The 18653-nt window shown below is 41.4% G+C and overlaps 1 protein-coding gene across 1 annotated transcript in view; it reads right to left on the bottom strand.

The window, feature by feature from the left end:
- Positions 1-18653, bottom strand: part of LOC119735581 — a 40406-nt gene that overhangs the window by 9942 nt on the left and 11811 nt on the right. Inside the window, 12 exon segments of the mRNA XM_038209345.1 lie at positions 1069-1440; positions 1848-2120; positions 2123-2215; positions 5008-5289; positions 8488-8610; positions 9493-9667; positions 10528-10688; positions 12368-12666; positions 13624-13801; positions 14803-15183; positions 16273-16644; positions 17696-17959. Of these exon segments, the coding sequence (XP_038065273.1) occupies positions 1069-1440; positions 1848-2120; positions 2123-2215; positions 5008-5289; positions 8488-8610; positions 9493-9667; positions 10528-10688; positions 12368-12666; positions 13624-13801; positions 14803-15183; positions 16273-16644; positions 17696-17959 (2973 nt within the window).

Below are 18653 nucleotides of genomic sequence, written 5' to 3' on the forward strand. Positions count from 1 at the left end.
CACCACTAGGGGTGAGGGTTGATTTATGTTGAACGTTACAAGTTCATGCCATATACCGTTTAGGAGAAAACCCATGGAGAATTGTACGGAAAAAGAGAAAGAAAGAATTAAGAAAGAACAATTATCAGAACAATTCTAAACAGTGGTCGGGTTGTGCCCGACCACTCAAAAAGATTGCCTTCTAGCAAGAAAAGAGGTCCAGCATCTCCCCCCCTTTTGAATTTGCAGCACTTGTGGTGGCCTGGAAATGTTGTTGGGTCTGTCCTTGGTGCCCCCTCATGAAATGCTGGTGCCCCCCCCCCTCCAACTGAAAAAATCCTGACTACGCCACTGGTTCTCAATGCATAATATTTTTGGTCGATCCCAGCGGGTATTATACATCACCCTTTATGTTGGTGTGCTGTGCTAACCACTTCACGCCATGATTATTTTGACACTGACCAGACCAAGGCATAGGATTTATTTTTCACAAACCTTGATGCCAGATAGTCTATGTAATAATAGACCACAAAGAATGCTGTGGTTTATCACATATGAACAGATTTGCTGATTAATTAGGCAAGACCCCGCCTCTTGACCTCCTAGATTTTGACCAATCAGCGGGCACTTTCTATATCGGGTCTTCAGTCATTCACCCGCTGCTCGTCATAGACAATGGAAGAAAAAAATGTGTCACACGATACACGCGCTCTGTATCATGTTACGGGATATCGCACCCGGCTGCTGTTGTATTACAAAACACTGCATTCGAACTGACCAATCAAACCATTTAGTCCTGATTTAGGAATGAAATGACGTCACGATTTAGTAAAGTCGACCCCCATTGGTTGGCACACGGCTTGCATATATCTGCATGCTTTGACATATCAGACGTTATGCAGGAGTCTTGCTCCGTGGATAACGGGTGATACTCAGACTAGATGCCAGACGGCTTCAGGCCGTCATCTGCGGGTAGCACTGCAATATGCACTGCATGCTCTGTGCCTCGGAATCACAGCTGTGATTGGTCAAAGCATGATTGGGGTAGGGCTTGATCATTAAAGGATCGTTCAATTCAATCCAACTTACCAGGGCCGGGAACAGTGTGGTAGGTTAAGTTAAATCCTTGATTCAGAGAAGAAGAAGCGTTGTTGCCGTCCGACATGAAAACTATCAACAGTGCCCCCTTGGAGCTGGTTAGTTGTTGGGGTGGCTCCGACACATCACTGGAGCAGCTGATGAGTAGCTCAGACGAGTCGCTAGGGCCGTCATAAATGGCGATGTTATCGCCATAGAAACACAAGGAAATATCAAAGTAGACCAACTCCAGAACCACTTGGGCACCTTCAGGTGCCATCAGGAGAGTGTGACAATTCAGGTATAATGGATAAGGGGCTGGGTACAGAGGAGATGTAATGTAGCCGGTATCCTCTGCCATGATTGTTTCATCACACTTCCATTCTATGAAGAGAAAACAAATAATAGGTGAGAAACTCTCCTTTGATAAATAATTAATCAGTAAATGATTAAAGAGGTACATGCAGGAAGAAAACAATTTTTCTTCTGTTTGTAAGGCTTTTGCGTTGTCTAATGCCTAGATTGACAGCATAAAGCACTGGTGAACATGCACGCCCATTGAATTGTGCACATACTCATGGAAAGCACTTGACTCATACCCCTACTCATACTCATTCCATAACCCGATCATATACTTGTGGCACAGTATTCGTACTCATTGTAAAGTACTCCTACTCATACTCATGGCAAACTCTTTTTGTTCCTAGTACTTGTAATGATATGCATTGAAATGTAAGCTGGTGTGTAACTCATACTTACACGAGCCACTGGATACTCTAAATCACACATACCTGCTTTGTATACAGCCACAAATCCATTAGTTGTGACATTGGCAGCATGGAATTCCAGTTGAAATGACCAGCCTTTGATTTCCACCACGTTGTTCTCCTTCAAGGCATACAGGCAGATACGCTCCTGTGTAGCCATCACGCTGTCTGTCTGCGTCCCGTTAAGTTCCACAAAATTCTGGCATAAGTCTCCTCCTCCCTCCTCCTCGTCTGTCTCGACTCCGGCAAACGTGAAGGTGATCTGGTTGACCCCTCCAGTTGGTGAAATAAACAGGGGAATATGCCCATTTCTGGCCCATCATAGTCATCACTAAACTTCAGGGGTGTGCTTATGAATCCAGCATGCCGACTTCCATCAAAAGCATTGTCCACTGTAATGTAATCAAAACCAATAGTAATAGTAATCTGCTGATAGTGCTTCTGATAATTGAGAGTATTGCACTACTTGAGTTTCCTAAAGTCCTCTGTTTACCTATATTTGCATATCTGCGTGCATGCGCACAAACCTTCGTTGGAAAGAATAGCGCCCAAGCCTCACCCTCTGCGCCCACCACATGTCCCTTTAGCCCTGTAACACAAAGACTTCTCCTCTTTTTTTTTTGCTAGGTGCTTCTCCACCTTTTTGCTAGGTGCTGCGGCGCATATTGCTGCCACTGCCAGAAACACCGGGGCAAACCCCTTCTCTTAGTGACAAGTGTTACTGGGTTCTTTAACGTGCATTACACAACACACGGGACCTACGGCTTTACGTCCCATCTGAAGGACGAAGCAATAATGGTAAAGTGCCTTGCTCAAGAGCACAAGCACCATGTTCCCACGGTCAGGATTCGAACCCACGTACCACGGCACACGAGTCAAACACCGTAACCATTGGACCACAGCGCAACACAAAGACATCTGCACTAGAAAGCAGGAGGTCATGGGTTCGAGTCCCACCCGAGTGATTTTTTCCAACTTTCACTCGGGAGATAACACACTGAGTATACAGTGTTTATACGTTGGTGAAGGGCAAAACCTAATTTGCTTTCCCACACAAAAGATCCGATGCCAGTAAACGTTTGAGTACAAGTCTATGGAGAGTCAAGCCTTTTTTTTAAGTATAAGATGAAATGTGGCATCAGGTTGCAACATTCTATCCAAAGGCAGCTGAAGCGTAAATGCATGTGAGCCTGCATTTCAATGGTAGAAGACAAGAGGGTTGAACCCAGACAGGAGGGAAGACTAAAACCTCTTGTCTTTTACCATTGAAGTGAGCCTGCATTTCAATGGTAGAAGACAAGAGGGTTGAACCCAGACAGGAGGGAAGACTGAAACTGCTTACCCTTAGTGATGCTGTCATCATAAATTCATTCAATAAATGGAATTAGAAGAGAGAACCCAAAGGCAATCTTGAACAACTCCAAGGGAGACGACTCCAAATATTGGGATTCCGACCATGAGTAATCAGGGAATCACGAGACAATCCTCGAAGTCAAACCTCTATCAGAGTCCAAGTGGAATCGCAAGTCAAAACCGCAAATGGGCCCGGGAGGGCCTGCGGTCCTCCCGGTGCTGTGGTGTTGAGCAGCTGGTCTAGTCACCGGAGTGATGTGGAGAAATTCCACAACGATGCGTTCCTAGGAGTGTAAATCCACGGAGAATGGAATCTTTGTCTCAGAGTGAAATAGGAACCCCAAGATCATTCAAAGAATACAGAGAAATCCAACGACGACACGGCGAGTGGAAATCCCATCGGTAATAACGCAAGGTCGTTTAAGTGGTTAAGAAAGTGCGCCCTCAGTTGGCCAGACTTTAATGGTGAAACCACGTGTGGCCACTCCTTGTGATTTTTCCCAAGATCGTGGGATTTTGGTGGTAAAAACATCATAATTCTATATGATTTAAGGCTACAGCGTGATTTTCCATTGCCTTGGGAATTCTTGGGAATTTTCCATTTTTTTTTATGTGTGGCCACACTGTCAACGTGTACATGTAGCGATAAATAATGCATCGTGTTGCGATACAGTCCTTGTTAAGTTTCCAATTTCAGTTCAATTCATTAATTTCCACAGTGTTCACAAATAAAAAAATGTACAAGTACATCAAACCATATTATTTCCAAAGTCAGAATATAATAAAAATATACGCAAAAGTTGACTCCTGGGGCTGAAGGCAATGGAGAAAATCTTGTGGCTCGCTCGGAAAGCTTGATCATGGTGTGTACTTGCATGTCTAGATGATGGATGGCGGTGGTCAGGTGGTGCTCTGCCTCTGTGACTGGGCGGGCTAGTCGAATTACCGAGGGACATTTTGGGTATCGAACGCCAACCTCACCTACCTGCAAGCACATGAGTGTCGATTTCTCATTCTGCTGCTTGCATGTGCTCTGTCGAATGTGCGGGATTTGTTGGGAATCTTGCAGTGACTCTTGCTGGAGAAGTGCCTGTTCCCGGGGTATTTCCTACAATCGAAACCGGGGATTAGACCCGGTTGTGGTGGCGGAAATATCACGCTTGGAGTGTAGGTTGGAGGGTGATTTCCCAGAAGAATGACTTGAGCGAACAGTTTTCTTTTTCGTCTTGGCGACATCTGCCGTTGTTAAGAGCACAGCGAGTTCAGTTTGTGTTTGTATGTTCATTCACATGATGTTCACACTGAAGCATACAGGGCTATTTAAGGGACATGTAGTGGGCGCGGAGGGCAAGTCTATTCTTTTCAGCGAAGGTTTGTGCACATGCGCGCTGATATGCAAATGTAGGTAAACAGAGGCGACGTGTTTTCCGTAATGGAATGAGTGACATGGCCGTAGGCCGTGAGAAAGCTGTAGGATGAGATAAATATACAAAATGAATACCTTCAGGGGAGTACCCAGGATTGGCAGAAGGGGGTGCGAAATGCAATGGCTTGGATCCGGAGGAATGCTCCCCTGGGAACACTTTTTAAAAAGGACATCAACTCCTGCAATCTGGTGCATATTAAATGCCCAAAAGACAAATCCAAGAGTTCTGTTTTGTGGTTGTTTTATTAGGGAAACATCTTCTTTTTCTTCAGAGGATTAGAATTCGTTTGAACCTCCTTGCATTAGGCCCTCGACCTTTGCCATGTACAGTTCATAAGTTTTCATTGTCAAATCAAATTAGGTTTTGCCCTTAATTGTCAGTTCTGCATTTCGTTAGATACTTACCAACAGTTGGATCCAGTTGAAAATGTACTACTCTGTAATCGGCCATGTTTCGCTGGCCGATAACCACAGCTTCATTAGGCATTACAGCATATTCCTCCTCAGCCATTGCACAGATCATTTCGCCATCCACGGTGATGACATCAAATGCATAGCAACGGAACTTCTCATTATCCAGACAGATGCCTGCGCACTCTTCAGATGAGTTGACTGGAACACTTTCCCGGATGGATGTGTCATTCAGGCGGACAGTGTAAAATGCATCGAAGAAGAGCATTAGTCCTTCTGTAAATGAGTACAATTAAAAATGAACAGTTAAATCTGTGTGCAAGTCTGACCACAAACTATATAGTTGGCAATTGTTCAAAAAAATAGTCTAGAGGATTCGGGACCTATAATTAAGGGTAGGTCGCTGCTTATGTAACAATAGACGTGGAAATCTGGAATGAAGTGGCTGAATTTAATCAATGTTTTACTTAAAAAGTTTACATTTTAATATAGCAGGCACAACAAACCACTAGTCAACTTATGGTCCACGAATTGGAACTTATTCCAAGACGTCATTACATGTATTTATAGAGTTTTTCTTGAACACTGCGCTACAGGAATTAAGTGAATGTGACTAACTTGGACTAATTTTGAACTTTATATTTGAAATAATCTACTACATCGAAAACGAAATGAGGAGTGTAGCAGCCATAACGACTAAAAGTAAAAAAGCTCTGCTAAAAACTAGAAGGAAAACAAAAGGAAAACATCGGGAGCATCTGCTACAAGCCATTTTGATGACATCAAGGTACGGCTCTACAATCAAACAACTGTTTTGTGCCATACTTCTACATGCATACAATGAAGGCATTTCACACATTTCGATTTACGATTCTGTCATGAATTGAAACAATTTTGGTTTCATTGTCTGACGGCGCGTTTATTTTCGAAGATTCAACAAAGGAGGAGAGGGGCACAGTTTTTTGCAAAGTTCTCCCTGGCAGAATTAATCAAAAGTTGGGAAGATCGAGAATTCAACGACAAAAGAAGCACCTGTTCATCTCGTCTATTAATGCTGTGGGAAACCAATACAGGCCCAGCAGCCACGATTGTTGTGGGAGTGCAAGCAAACAGGCTTCTTCTGTTTGCTGTCCTCATTGATATAATTTTACACTCTGGCTTTTAGCAGAGGGGGCGAGGCAACTTTTAAAGAATTTTTATGGCCGAAATTCCCCTTATTTACGTTCGATGTTGTAGATTATTTTAAGGCCAATCAACCTTGATTTTTAGGTTTTCATCACCTCCCTCCTTGATTTTCACTCCCGCCCTGATTTATTTTTTATTTTATATTTTTTTCTGAAAATGTGTTTTTTCATGAAAAAAAGTGAATTTTCCAGAAAACTTCCTCACCAAATCCACAGGCACGGTTGCGCTGTGAGGTTCATTATCCTTTTTAAATTCTAGACGCAAACCCTAGGTCATTAAACAGTTTACCAGCGGCGTACCCAGGGTTCTCATCCTAAGGGGGCATGTGGGGGGGGCTTGAGGTTTCAATGGAGGGGCGCTCAAAAAAATTTGCTGAAAGGTAGACAGGTTTTTTTCACCAGACACCCGACCTCCGTAAAATCAAATTTGGGGGGGGGGGGGGGGGGGGAGGCTGAACACTCTTCCCATGGGGGCGCTGTTCAAAACGTGGCTACATTAGACCATGGCTGCATTAGACCATGGTTAGACAATAACTACCATTATTTGCTTTCCAAGGGAAGTTACAAACAGCCACTCACTAAAAAAAAAAAACATTGGGGGAAAAATATGCCCACAATCACGAGAAAAAAGGACTTTATGTCCTTCCAGCTAATCATGGTAACTCATATGGCTGTGCTTTTCTTGGATGCCCAATTTTCAGTGGGAGCCAACTGGGGGGGGGGGGGGGGGGGGGGGGGGCGCGTGCCCCCCCCCCCCCACCCCATGAAGCTACGCCGCTGCAGCTGACTGGTACTATCAGGCCCCATTAAGTAGTTTTCATGTTTGTTGTGTTGTCTTTTAAGTTTATCAGATGTTGTCCCCTCAATTCATTTTCGATGTGAAGAAGCTGAATTTATAAAATAAAAAATATAAATTCCCCTCCTGACTGATTTTTTTTTCAATCTTGAGATAGGAAAACCAAAAAATCTACGATGATTGTCCTAAATAACTTTATATATAATCTTCCAAATTAGTCCATGTTTGCCACATTAATGTGACTGATCTTTAACAGTGGATTTTTTACTTTATTATTATTATTCAATGGTTTATTTCACTCTCCTGTTGGAGCCCAAAGCCTGAATAAGGGCACATTTACATGTAAAACATTAAAAATAGACAGAGGTAAAAACAGTTTGCATATCAATAAAAAGGAAGTAAAAAAACACCACAAAGGGGAAAGTTAAAAAATAATACATGTAACAACAACAATTGAAGAACATAATGAAAGAATAAAAAAAAAGTGATCAAAATCAAATTAAAAATTGATAAAAAAAAAAAAGCAAATTGACTTATTAACTACCCTGATCGATCAAATGCATCAATTGTTTTCCCAAACTGGGAAACCTTTTACTAAGAGCTAGGAACCCAAACCTTTAGATGGATTTTTAAAATCACTGGAATACTGCCTTGAAACCTATTACAAATAAATGTGATCATAAGATCTAAGGGCACTGATGTACACATTACAGAAACTACAGCCAAGTCGACATCATACAACTAGTCAAATCGCTCAAGTCGGCCGTCTGCCTAAAGCCCTGATTGTCTGTAATGCATTTCCATTGAATTGTTTATTTCTAAGTCGGCTTTTATAAGTCGCCAATTCGCTCAAGTCGCCGCGTTACTCTCGGTCCCCTTTCCATAAAAAGCGAAACAAAATCCTTTGTGTAAGTCGGCATTCAAAAAATCACTCTTTGGCATCAACTTCCTGCACTGCGGTTGGCAAGAAATGTCCAGTGAAAAGTGGTTTGGCCAGTGCGGCACGGCCCGTGATCACTGCATGCATTGGTGTCGCTGCACAGCCAAGCGCGCCAAGGGGTTTCCCACTACTGCATCGTGAGCATTACCAGTACCCCCTCCAGTCCTGTGCGCATGCGCTCTGTCCATTTTGGGGGTCGTCTTATTGAATGATGCAGTCAATACCACACATGCATTTAATTCGTAACTGTACATGTATATGTATTTTGTAAACATACATGGTCTCCACTATCAATACCCCAAACGTGATGATACAATACGAGGATTAATTTGTTGGAATCAACACAAGCATTAAGGAGATAAACAAAGGTAAATCGAAGCAAAATGATGGCATTCGCTTAGTCGTCACAAATTTCCGGGTCTCGAGAGTTCCGACTTGGCCAGAGTTTACTGTACTTATAGCTTACATCAGAAGAAAGGCAAAACCTAATATATTAATATTTAGCTACTTGTTCAGGATGTGGAAAGGGTGTTGTTTGACATGTTTGAACTTACCACAATACATCTCGTCACTTCCAGAAGTACAGTCGGTTTGGCCGTTGCATTTGACCCATCGATCTAAGCATGCTCCAAGCTCACACCGGTAGCCCTTGGATGGGCAAAACTCATAAACAGGCTCTGTGAACGAGTCGTAATCAACGAGACAGCATTACACACTGCGCAGTACTTTGCACAGACATGATGTTTTACCCACTGTAATTCTCACACAAGCAATGGTACAGGAAGCACATGTTTAAGTTTAAGGTCAACTCCACTAACAATTTTGATATCATTAATTTAAAACGTCATTTTCTAAATTCCAAATAAACTTTGTAATTTTAAGGAACCTGAGCCCGAGTAGAAAGACAGGGAAGGGTTAATACACAATTACTTCCATCCCTATCCAAATTCAATTTTCTTCAAAATCAATTCACCCCTTCCCATTCTACTGTTGTCTAATGTAGGGTTGTACATTGGAATCAGATAACTGTGTATCTGACCAATAATGTAAGGAACCGGTTCCAGATTATGAGATCAGGTCCCCGTATGCAACTTTAACTTCACAGTCAATAAAAAAGAAAGATTTTGAACGTCATTTGTGGGGAATTTTTTAAAAGAAAATCAGGCTACATGGGAAAACAAAACATATTTCATTTTCATGACGCTTGCTAATAAAGGTCACTGTTTGTACTTGTATCTTGCTGTGCTACTGCTGAGTAATATTATTATGTGGAATTTTGGGGTAACGTTTTTTAAAGGGTACCCGGGTAACCCTGTTTTTGCAATCAGGTACACTGTTCCCAAACTACCTGAAAATGCGCATCCTTATAGTCTAACCTTTTCCCCACTCTTCCCAAAAGCTCATCTAAACACGGCTCCTCTAGAAATATTTTCCTTATTTTTGTTTTTCATAAAACCATACAATGAATGAATTTTTCATATTGCTGAACTTCAATCTCAGAAGATCATGTCAAGTTGCAATACATATCGAGAAACTATCTGTTGTGATTTTCTTCTTACGGCCTTCAGGTTCCTTCTGGTCAAACACAGGCTGGATCCAATCCAGATATGCGTCGACTCTAGCATAGACATTGGGAACATACTCCGTTGAGCAGCCATTACCCACAAAATTTGCTACTCCAAGCTGCACCCATTGCTCGTCTAACTCTATAACCAATGGACCTCCACTGTCACCCTGTAAGAAACACAAAAAACACTCATGACCCCCGTGTTCTTTGAACACACTTTTAAAAATAAACACGGGGTTGAACTTTTCACACTTTAAAATTGAAAAACGGCTGAAACTTACTGGAATATAGATCATTTGAACCTGCATCCTCTGGAACTCCATATCAACACTCATTTTTTTTCATTTTCATGTTTGTAGCATTACTAATGTTGCTAGCATTGTGATTTTTACTCCGAAGGATATTAGGGCTTCTATGACTAAGTACCCCTTCTGTGGACTAGCGCTCCATGACACAAGAAGAAACAATTTCCTGAGATTTAGGGGACACAATGACCAACACCACAATTGGGACCGCAATGGGAATAGGTTTTTAAAACATTTTTGTGTTATCCCTGCTTTTTCTACTGTATGTGGATTTTCTATGTTTTATTTTTTATTTTTTATACGATTTTAGATAAATTTTGATGTGTTTTGTTAACTTATATTAAATCTGTATCACCATTGTGTGGAAATGGCGAATAAATCAAATCAAATCAAAACAAAGGGGGATTGTTGTTGTCTGGTCTCCTATGTCATAAAACAAAATTGTTGACTGCTGTGATGTGGGATATGGCATTCTTAACCCCTTGGGACGCGTAACACTCTCGGCTTTGCCTTGGGTGCCACGCATGCACCCTAAAAACACCATATCCCACAGCACAGCAGTCAATAATCATTAAATATATAATCCTCAATATCTATCTCCACTGATGGGCCAATGATTATAAGTGATAGTTTTGAGCACTTTAAAGGTAATTTCTTGAAAGTTTGGTAATATTGCTAAATGAAACATCTAAAAGGAAATATCAATAAAGTATGGCCCTTACAAAACATGCGCTTTTGCCATCATTATCGCCGGGACGTCCCACACAAATTAAGTTGTCCATCGAGGGAGAGATAAGGCCACCATACTCCAGCCACTGGGAAGCACACGTTGTATGGTTCACCAGGAACAACTCCACTTCTTGAAGATGTTCACTAACCGAGCCTACATGCAGCACATGGACAAGTGGGGTACAAACTTATTACAAAAGGGCATGTTCCCCCGCACAAACGTGATCACAAAAAGTGGCAAATTTGAAGCGGTTTATATCAGAGTTTTTGAATACCAAATTTCAATAGCGAGTTAATTGTTAAACCATTATAATGGAAATGGCATAAATTTAAATATCTTGCATTTGGAAATGTTCTCACTGGGGTGTAAGTCATTTGCTACCATAAAACTTATCATATGGCAACTAATCATGAGATTTTTAGGGGGTACATTTTGGTAACATGCGATAACTAGCATTATATAACCAACATACAGATCCTTGTCATTTGATTGGTGGAACTCACATCACGTGACATTTGTTATTGCTCCAATTCACGCCGGGGCTCAAAAAGTCCCATGGGGAATGGGAAATACTATTTAACAGTTAGGATCAGTCTTGTTCCATGATGCGGTATTTGTGTGCAAATGCATGCTGGTGTGCGCGTTCAGCGTTGCGCGTATTGTTCCAAAGAGCCAGTGCTACAGCGTTGGGTTCAAACATTTTTGTAAAGGGGTGGTTTGGAAGAGAGAAATACATTTTCCACCAATTTTGTATTGAAATAAAAGTTAAAATATCCAATGACAAGGATATGTCATTTATATAACAAATATTGAGTGGCATTAAATTGTGAAATGGGAGGAATGTCATCACTCGGTAAAATCTGGACTTTTCCAGTTGAAATTGAAAGGTCCAGATTTTACCTTGCGATAATATTCCTCCCATTCCACGCTGATCCACTCATATATATTTGTGTATTACAGTTGGTCCACCCATCTTTTGATACAAGTTAAAACAAGTAACAAACTAAAAATCTAACCCAAAAAACCCTTTTGCCATAGAATATGAACCTTTCTCTGTCTTAAAACAAAACAAAATCACAATAACACTTGCAATTTGCATGTGAAAACAGATACCAAAATGACTCCCTAAAATCCACAATTTTAGCTCCCACAACAGGTTTTTTTTTGTTGAAAAATTACATTTGACCATACTCCATCTCACCGGCACATCACTCAAATGAAAGGTTTTGTTGTCCTCTTTGATTTGATACCACATTTGAGGCTGTGATGCTTGTAGTTCAAAAGATTTCATAAATTGTCCACTTTTCAGCCAAGTCCACTTGTGCGTGGAATTGACGTTAAGTTTTGTTTGTCTCAGATTATGCGCATTCTGCGTCCATTTGTATATCATGTAATTGGACAATATTTCACAAGCTGCGTTGACGCGATTCTAACGCCATTCTACCGCGATAGGTCAATAGCCCTTAGTATGATATATTTTGGTTTGCATGATATATTGTGAGAAGGTGCTGTAACCAAACAACTGAATACGTTGTTCATGTTTGGCACATGACATTATACATCCTTGAGGACTTCTGACCATATTCCTTCCTGTTGCTTTACATTAAAATATTGGAATAGATCCTGTTCACAGGTTAGGTAACCTCTACAGCATGCCCATGTCAAGGGGACTGAAATCAATTCAGAAATATGATATTTTTTTTTTAATTTTCTTAATAACAGAGAAAGCCATTCAATGTTAATGTAATGCAAAGCTCCTTTGCAGAACAAATTATATCAGATCAAGTTTGCATCATTGAATGAAAAAGACAAAAATACTCCCCTATACTTACCAGTGAAACTAATGAATCCCCATCCAGTTATCGTACCAACCATATCCTCAGGAAAATCTGTCATATTTTGCATGGGCATGCACACAGTTCTCACGTAGTCTGTGATGTTGAAGGCTGACTCCAGCTTGAACAGTGTAACATCGTAGTGGAAGTCGTACTTGTTGATCCCAGCGATACTGTATCCTGGGTGCACATACATGGCCACTGCTTTGCGCCGTTGCATGTTTTCTGATCCTTCACGGTAATTGTTGGCCCCCATTATGAATTCATAGAGCTCAGGATGGGCTGTAGCAGTGCCGCTTCAAGAAAAACAAAATCAATGTGTGTTTTGTCAAAGTTTGTCAAATTGTCAAAGTTTGAACCTGGGTCCTTCAAAATCTTTTGTTTGCAACTGACTGTGTAATGACATTGGCACTCATTCATGGAATATACGTGATCACAATTCAAGTCTTTGTTTTCTTTTGTGATCATGGAGCCAGAGTTGTAACGAGTCACTGATTTTTGTGACTCGAGTCGAGTCGAGTCATTTTAAAGAAGAGACTCGAGTCGAGTCGAGTCATTAGGTCGAGAAGGTCGGGTCGAGTCGAGTCACAGTGTGTAGTCCAGTCGAGTCGAGTCAAGTATTTAACGCTATACAATTAATAATCACAAGAGAGAAAGTCACTTTTTGGCTGTTTTAGTTTTACATTCGGGCTACTACATGTGGTGACACCATTTTGACTCTTAATGAAAATAAAAAAGGGGGTGCCAGCTGATATCGCCATTCAACTAATGGGGACACTGATCAAACCACGTACGTATATGTATACATTATTCGCGAACATTGTAATGTGACGTGAACAAAAACCAGCACTGGCGTAAGTCATTGCAACTATTTTCGCAAAGTTTTGCTTTTATTTTTGGGACTCGAGTCTGATTAGCCTTCCTCGAGTCGAGTCGAGTCGAGTCATTCTGATGAGGACTCGAGTCGAGTCGAGTCATTTGCTTGCACTGACTCGAGTCGAGTCAAGTCATTTGCCCTTAGGGACTCGAGTCGAGTCGAGTCACCAAAAATTGCGACTCGAGTCGGACTTGAGTCGAGTCATTGACTCGAGTCAATACAACTCTGCATGGAGTTAAAACATTGCATAATCAGCAACTGCAGTTCCAAGATTGGAAAGTTGGTGGGATGCAAACTCCTTCCTCATCTCCCCATTCTCGATCCCCCAGGTGAAACGAAAAAAACCCTGATTGAGATTGAAGTAGGCAAAACTTACACACAGTGTGCTGCAGTCAGGATCCATTCAGGATCAATCAGAGATCCTCCGCATGCAAAGCGTCCATCAAACAGCATGGCAGCCTGCCAGGGCCATTCCCCTTCCTGGGCGTTCTTCCCTCCGATGATGCGAGTCTCTGGTTCAAGGTTGGCAGTCTGCAGGCCACAGGTTGTGTTGTCTGCGAAATTGAACACCAAATAATGGGGTATTACGAGTTGACAAGAACAAGGTGGTTCTCGAAACACGTGTCTCGCCTGTTTTCTGTTTGATTCTTTTGAAAGAGTGACTACTCAGGGCCAGACTGCCTGGTGTACATTGTAGGGTGGCAATGGCAGGGGGTAGTACAATGAGGATGAGAGGGCCCTGATCAGTGTAGAAATAACTGTGGGTAGTAATGAGGGTGGAATTGTATGAACTGTTAATTAATATAGAACCTTTACACTGAATTGCAGCATGAAGTGAAGACTCAACGGTCACGCATTTAAGCTTGGAGGATGTGGTATGTAAAAGTCAAACTGACCTTGGTATGTGACTTTTGACAGCATTATCATGTATGAAGGTTGCCATGCTGCATCTATGACTGAAGTTTGGTTCCAATTAAACTTCAACTTTTCAAATGAGATCATTTTTACATTTTCAGGCTATTTTACAACTTGACCTCAAATGACCTTTGACCTTGGTATGTGACATTTGACATCATTATCATATGAAGGTTGCCACTTTGCATCTATGACTCAAGTTTGGTTCAAATAGGACTGCAACTGTTGAAATGAGACCAATTTACAATTTCAGCCTATTTTACAACTTAAACTCAGATGACCTTTGACCTTGGTATGTGACCTTTGACATCATTATCATATGAAGGTTGCCATGTTGCATCTATGACCCAAGTTTGGTTTCAATGGGACTTGAATCTTTAACCAAAATACCACATACATACCGACATACATATATACGGAAGGACATCCCAGCGGACGGACAGACACAGTGATTGCATGGTCTCTTTCCTGAACTTCGTTCAGGCGAGACAAAAAACATCTGATGCCCCAGATCAGAAGTTGCCCACAAAAATGTAGAAAATTATGTTGACTGTTTCCTCCGTGCCAGTTTGGATCTCCTCACTGAGATTGTGTCCCAAACTGTAAGAACTGTTGTGCTGTCGCTTAGCCTATAACTTACCACGATCAAATTCGCCACGGCTGTAGTAGGCCAAGTTAAATCCTGGATTATCAGGAAAAATGCTGCTGCCATCTGACGTGAAAACAATCAACAGCGCCCCCTTGGAGCTGGTTAGTTGTTGGGGTGGCTCCGAAACACCACTGTAGCAGCTGATGAGTAGCTCAGACGATTCGCTAGGGCCGTCATAAATGGCGATGTTGTCTCCAGAGGAACACAAGACTATATCAAAGTAGACCAACTCCAGAACCACTTGGGCGCCTTCAGGTGCCATCAGGAGAGTGTGACAATTCAGGTATAATGGATAAGGGGCTGGGTACAGAGGAGATGTAATGTAGCCAACATCATCATCGTCTACCATGATTGCTTCATCACACTTCCATTCTATGAAGAGAAACACAAAACAGGTTGCTTTTATACTAATATTTTATGGTTTGGTATTAATACTTTATGTCGGCTAAGTGTCCACACATATTATAATAAGGGAATAAATGTGTGCTCCGGAGGTTTTTATCACTCGTTTAATACCGCTTAGAGTCTGGGTGCTGATAATTACCCGAGCCGGAGGCGAGGGTAATTATCAGCACCCAGACTCTAAGCGGTATTAAACAGAGTGATAAATACCGACCGAGCACATATTTATTCCCATTCATAAATACCTTATCCGTAAAAAAATATCAAATAATTCGTTCAAAAAATCCCGATTTTGTTCAACAAGTTCACTTCATGCTTTTTTAAACATCCCTCTAGCAAAATAATGGAGTGTTCAGCTGGCGAGTAAGATGTAAACAACCCTTTTATGGAGATTGACGCGCGCGTAACATGTTCTTCGCGATGTCACGCAGAACGCACCTGGGGCGTTGCGTTTTGAATTTAGAACTATAAAATTCTGACTCGCTTGTAGTGTTGCGCATGCCTACGTGAGGATTGTGAACATTCAACCAATGAAACGGTAAGAGGCACTGGATTTTAGGAGTCCACATTTTATTGTGACACTGGAAAAGTGTTTAAGACCAGCTAGCCATGTCTTTATCATCCGTTTAAGACCGGCCACGTGACGGGCTCTCGACCAATAGGAATAGCTAAACTGTCTGAGGTATTTATGAATGATTTTTTAATTTTTATAACAGGGCTGTCTACAGCTCATTGACCAAATATTTAAAGAGAAAGTTTGTTCAATGTTTTATCATAAACAACAGGCCGTTTTTTTCTCTTACTTCTGTAAGTTAATTTGTAAGTTTACAGTAATGTCACAGTCAGATACTGGTTGTTGTTCCAATTAGTGTTTAATTACCACACGAAGATTAACATTGTACCAAGTTTGATTTGCCACAGTGATACAAACTTTAGAATCTCACTTTGTTGAAGTAATTTCAACTTATCATGGTTTTTGTTTGTTTCAAGTTTGTTAGTGAAAGGCTGCTTGAGACTTCCTTAATTCTCACAAATTTGATGAACTTTGCAAAGATATACCTGCTTTAAATATAGCCACAAATTTATTTCTTGTGATGTTGGCAGTGTTGTATGCCAGTTTAAATGACCAGCCTTTGATTTCCACCACGTTGTTCTCCTTCAAGGCGTACAGGCAGATACGCTCCTGTGTAGCCATCACGCTGTCTGTCTGCGTCCCGTTAAGTTCAACAAAATTCTGGCATGAGTCTCCCACTCCCTCCTCCTCGTCTGTCTCGACTCCGGCAAACGTGAAGGTGATCTGGTTGACCCCTCCCGGCGGGTGAATAGACAGGGCTAATCTGACAATTTCTGGGCCTTCATATTCGTCACTAAATTTCAGGGGTGTGCTAATGAATCCTGTACGTTGAGTCATATTTAGATTAGGATTGCTGTCTGTGAAGAAAAAACACAAAATGCATTGTGGTATTGCAAAATAATACAACCACTCTCAGCAAACTTGTTAAGCAATACAAACATACGTCATAAAGTTCTTACATTTTTTTTTTAAATGTGAATGTTTCAAGGCAATTGCTAAAAACAAGAGGATAACTTGAACGGCCAAGCACAGTCTTCTTTATTGTCAAATCAAAACTCTACTACAACGTCTTCATTGCATAGTTTGTGACAAGTATCTCAAATGTTTCTGTGAAACACAGATGCACTTCTGGTGATGCAGTGGTGGCAAAGGCAAACTAGTTTGTTATGGCTGCAGCTTCACAACTTTATCAGTCATGACAAAGAATACCATTTGTTTGCACTCATGGGTTTCAAATGGGCTATCACGATTCCTGGGTGTGGGAAAGAGGGACAGAATGTAAGAATCATTTGCCACTTTGTCAGTACTGGTGGACAATATGCAGAGAGACAGATATTGCACATGACTGAAAAATTGACACCCGATAATATTACACGCTCTTTATAGTTGTGGCCGAAGTGCCGGCACTTGGTCGCAGACAGACGCTGGCGACGTTGCTACAAAGTGAACATTATTGCACTTTGACTTGGTCATTGACCTCAGTTTCATCATTAAACTAACAGGAAAATGGCAATGAATATGCAAATATGGCACAGATGCTATCAAACAAACTGAGAATGCACTTGCATTACAAAAAATGACTGAGCACATCTCGTTTTTGTTCATAAAAACCTTGTAAACTATGGGAAAATAACTAATGTTAGAGCTGTCCCTTTTGAATAATTTAGTATTCGATTACGAGAAACCGCACCTGAATAAATGTTCTAATGTTTGAAACTTGCCAATTAAGTCTTACACACGCCAGCTGCAGCTGCCTTCCTCACTGGTCAATAGTTGCATGCGAAGCACGCCGGTTCAAAGTTGCATGCTGCGATAGGTATTATGGACAGCTGGAGTGTTTTGCAGTAAATACTGTATTAAACTATACCAAGCTAAAAAAAAAAAAATTCAGATGATTTTTAACCTTACCTACAGTTGGATCCAACTGAAAATGTACTACACTCCTGTCATAAAATGGACTATTATGAGATGTCACAGCATATCCCTCCTCAGCCATTGCACAGATGGTTTCGTTATCCATGGTAATGATATCAAATGCATAGCAACGGAACTTCTCATTATCCAGACAGATGCGTGCGCACTCTTCAGGTGAGTTGACTGGAACACTTTCCCGGATGGATGTGTCGTTCAGGCGGACATTGTAAAAAGCGTCGAAGAGGATCATCAATCCATCTGTAATGGGTCAATTAAAAATAACTCAGTACATGTAATTCCAGACGGATTATGCAATTATCTCAGGGTGACATTTTGCAGGATACAGCTCTAGGTCTTTGTCACTTCATGAACACACCGTTGATATCCCCAGGTAAGTTCAATTCTTTCTGGTAATGAAACCAAGTATTCCTCAATACTGTGCAGGCACTATGGCTCAAAAGACAAGGTAATCATGCAGAGAGGAGAAAATGAAGTACTGTTCAGTTGTAAAGGTTAGGAAAACCCCACAATGCTTTTCTATGGAAAAACCCACAATCTCTCAGGGACAGAAACCCAATTCACATATCGGCCTGGGTAGGATTGGAACCCGGGTCCCAGCAGTGGATGGCAAGGAAAATATCACTGCACTACTAACTACACAACCACTTTAAGTCAAATGATTTCCAATTATGCGGTACCCGCTGCTATGTACATCAGATTCGAACCAGCCAACCGATCCCGTTAGCTCGGTGGTCGAGTGGTAAGACATCTGCACTAGAAAGCAGGAGGTCGTGGGTTCAAGTCCCACCCGAGTGATTTTTTCCAACTTTCACTCGGGAGGTTACACACTGAGTATACAGTGTTTTAAACGTCGGTGAAGGGCAACACCTATAATTTGATTTATATCATCCCGACACAAAATTCCATCTTATGATGATTTCCAATTAAACAA

The sequence above is a fragment of the Patiria miniata genome, unplaced genomic scaffold, assembly GCF_015706575.1.
Source record: "Patiria miniata isolate m_02_andy unplaced genomic scaffold, ASM1570657v1 HiC_scaffold_10, whole genome shotgun sequence".
Classification (NCBI taxonomy): domain Eukaryota; kingdom Metazoa; phylum Echinodermata; class Asteroidea; order Valvatida; family Asterinidae; genus Patiria; species Patiria miniata.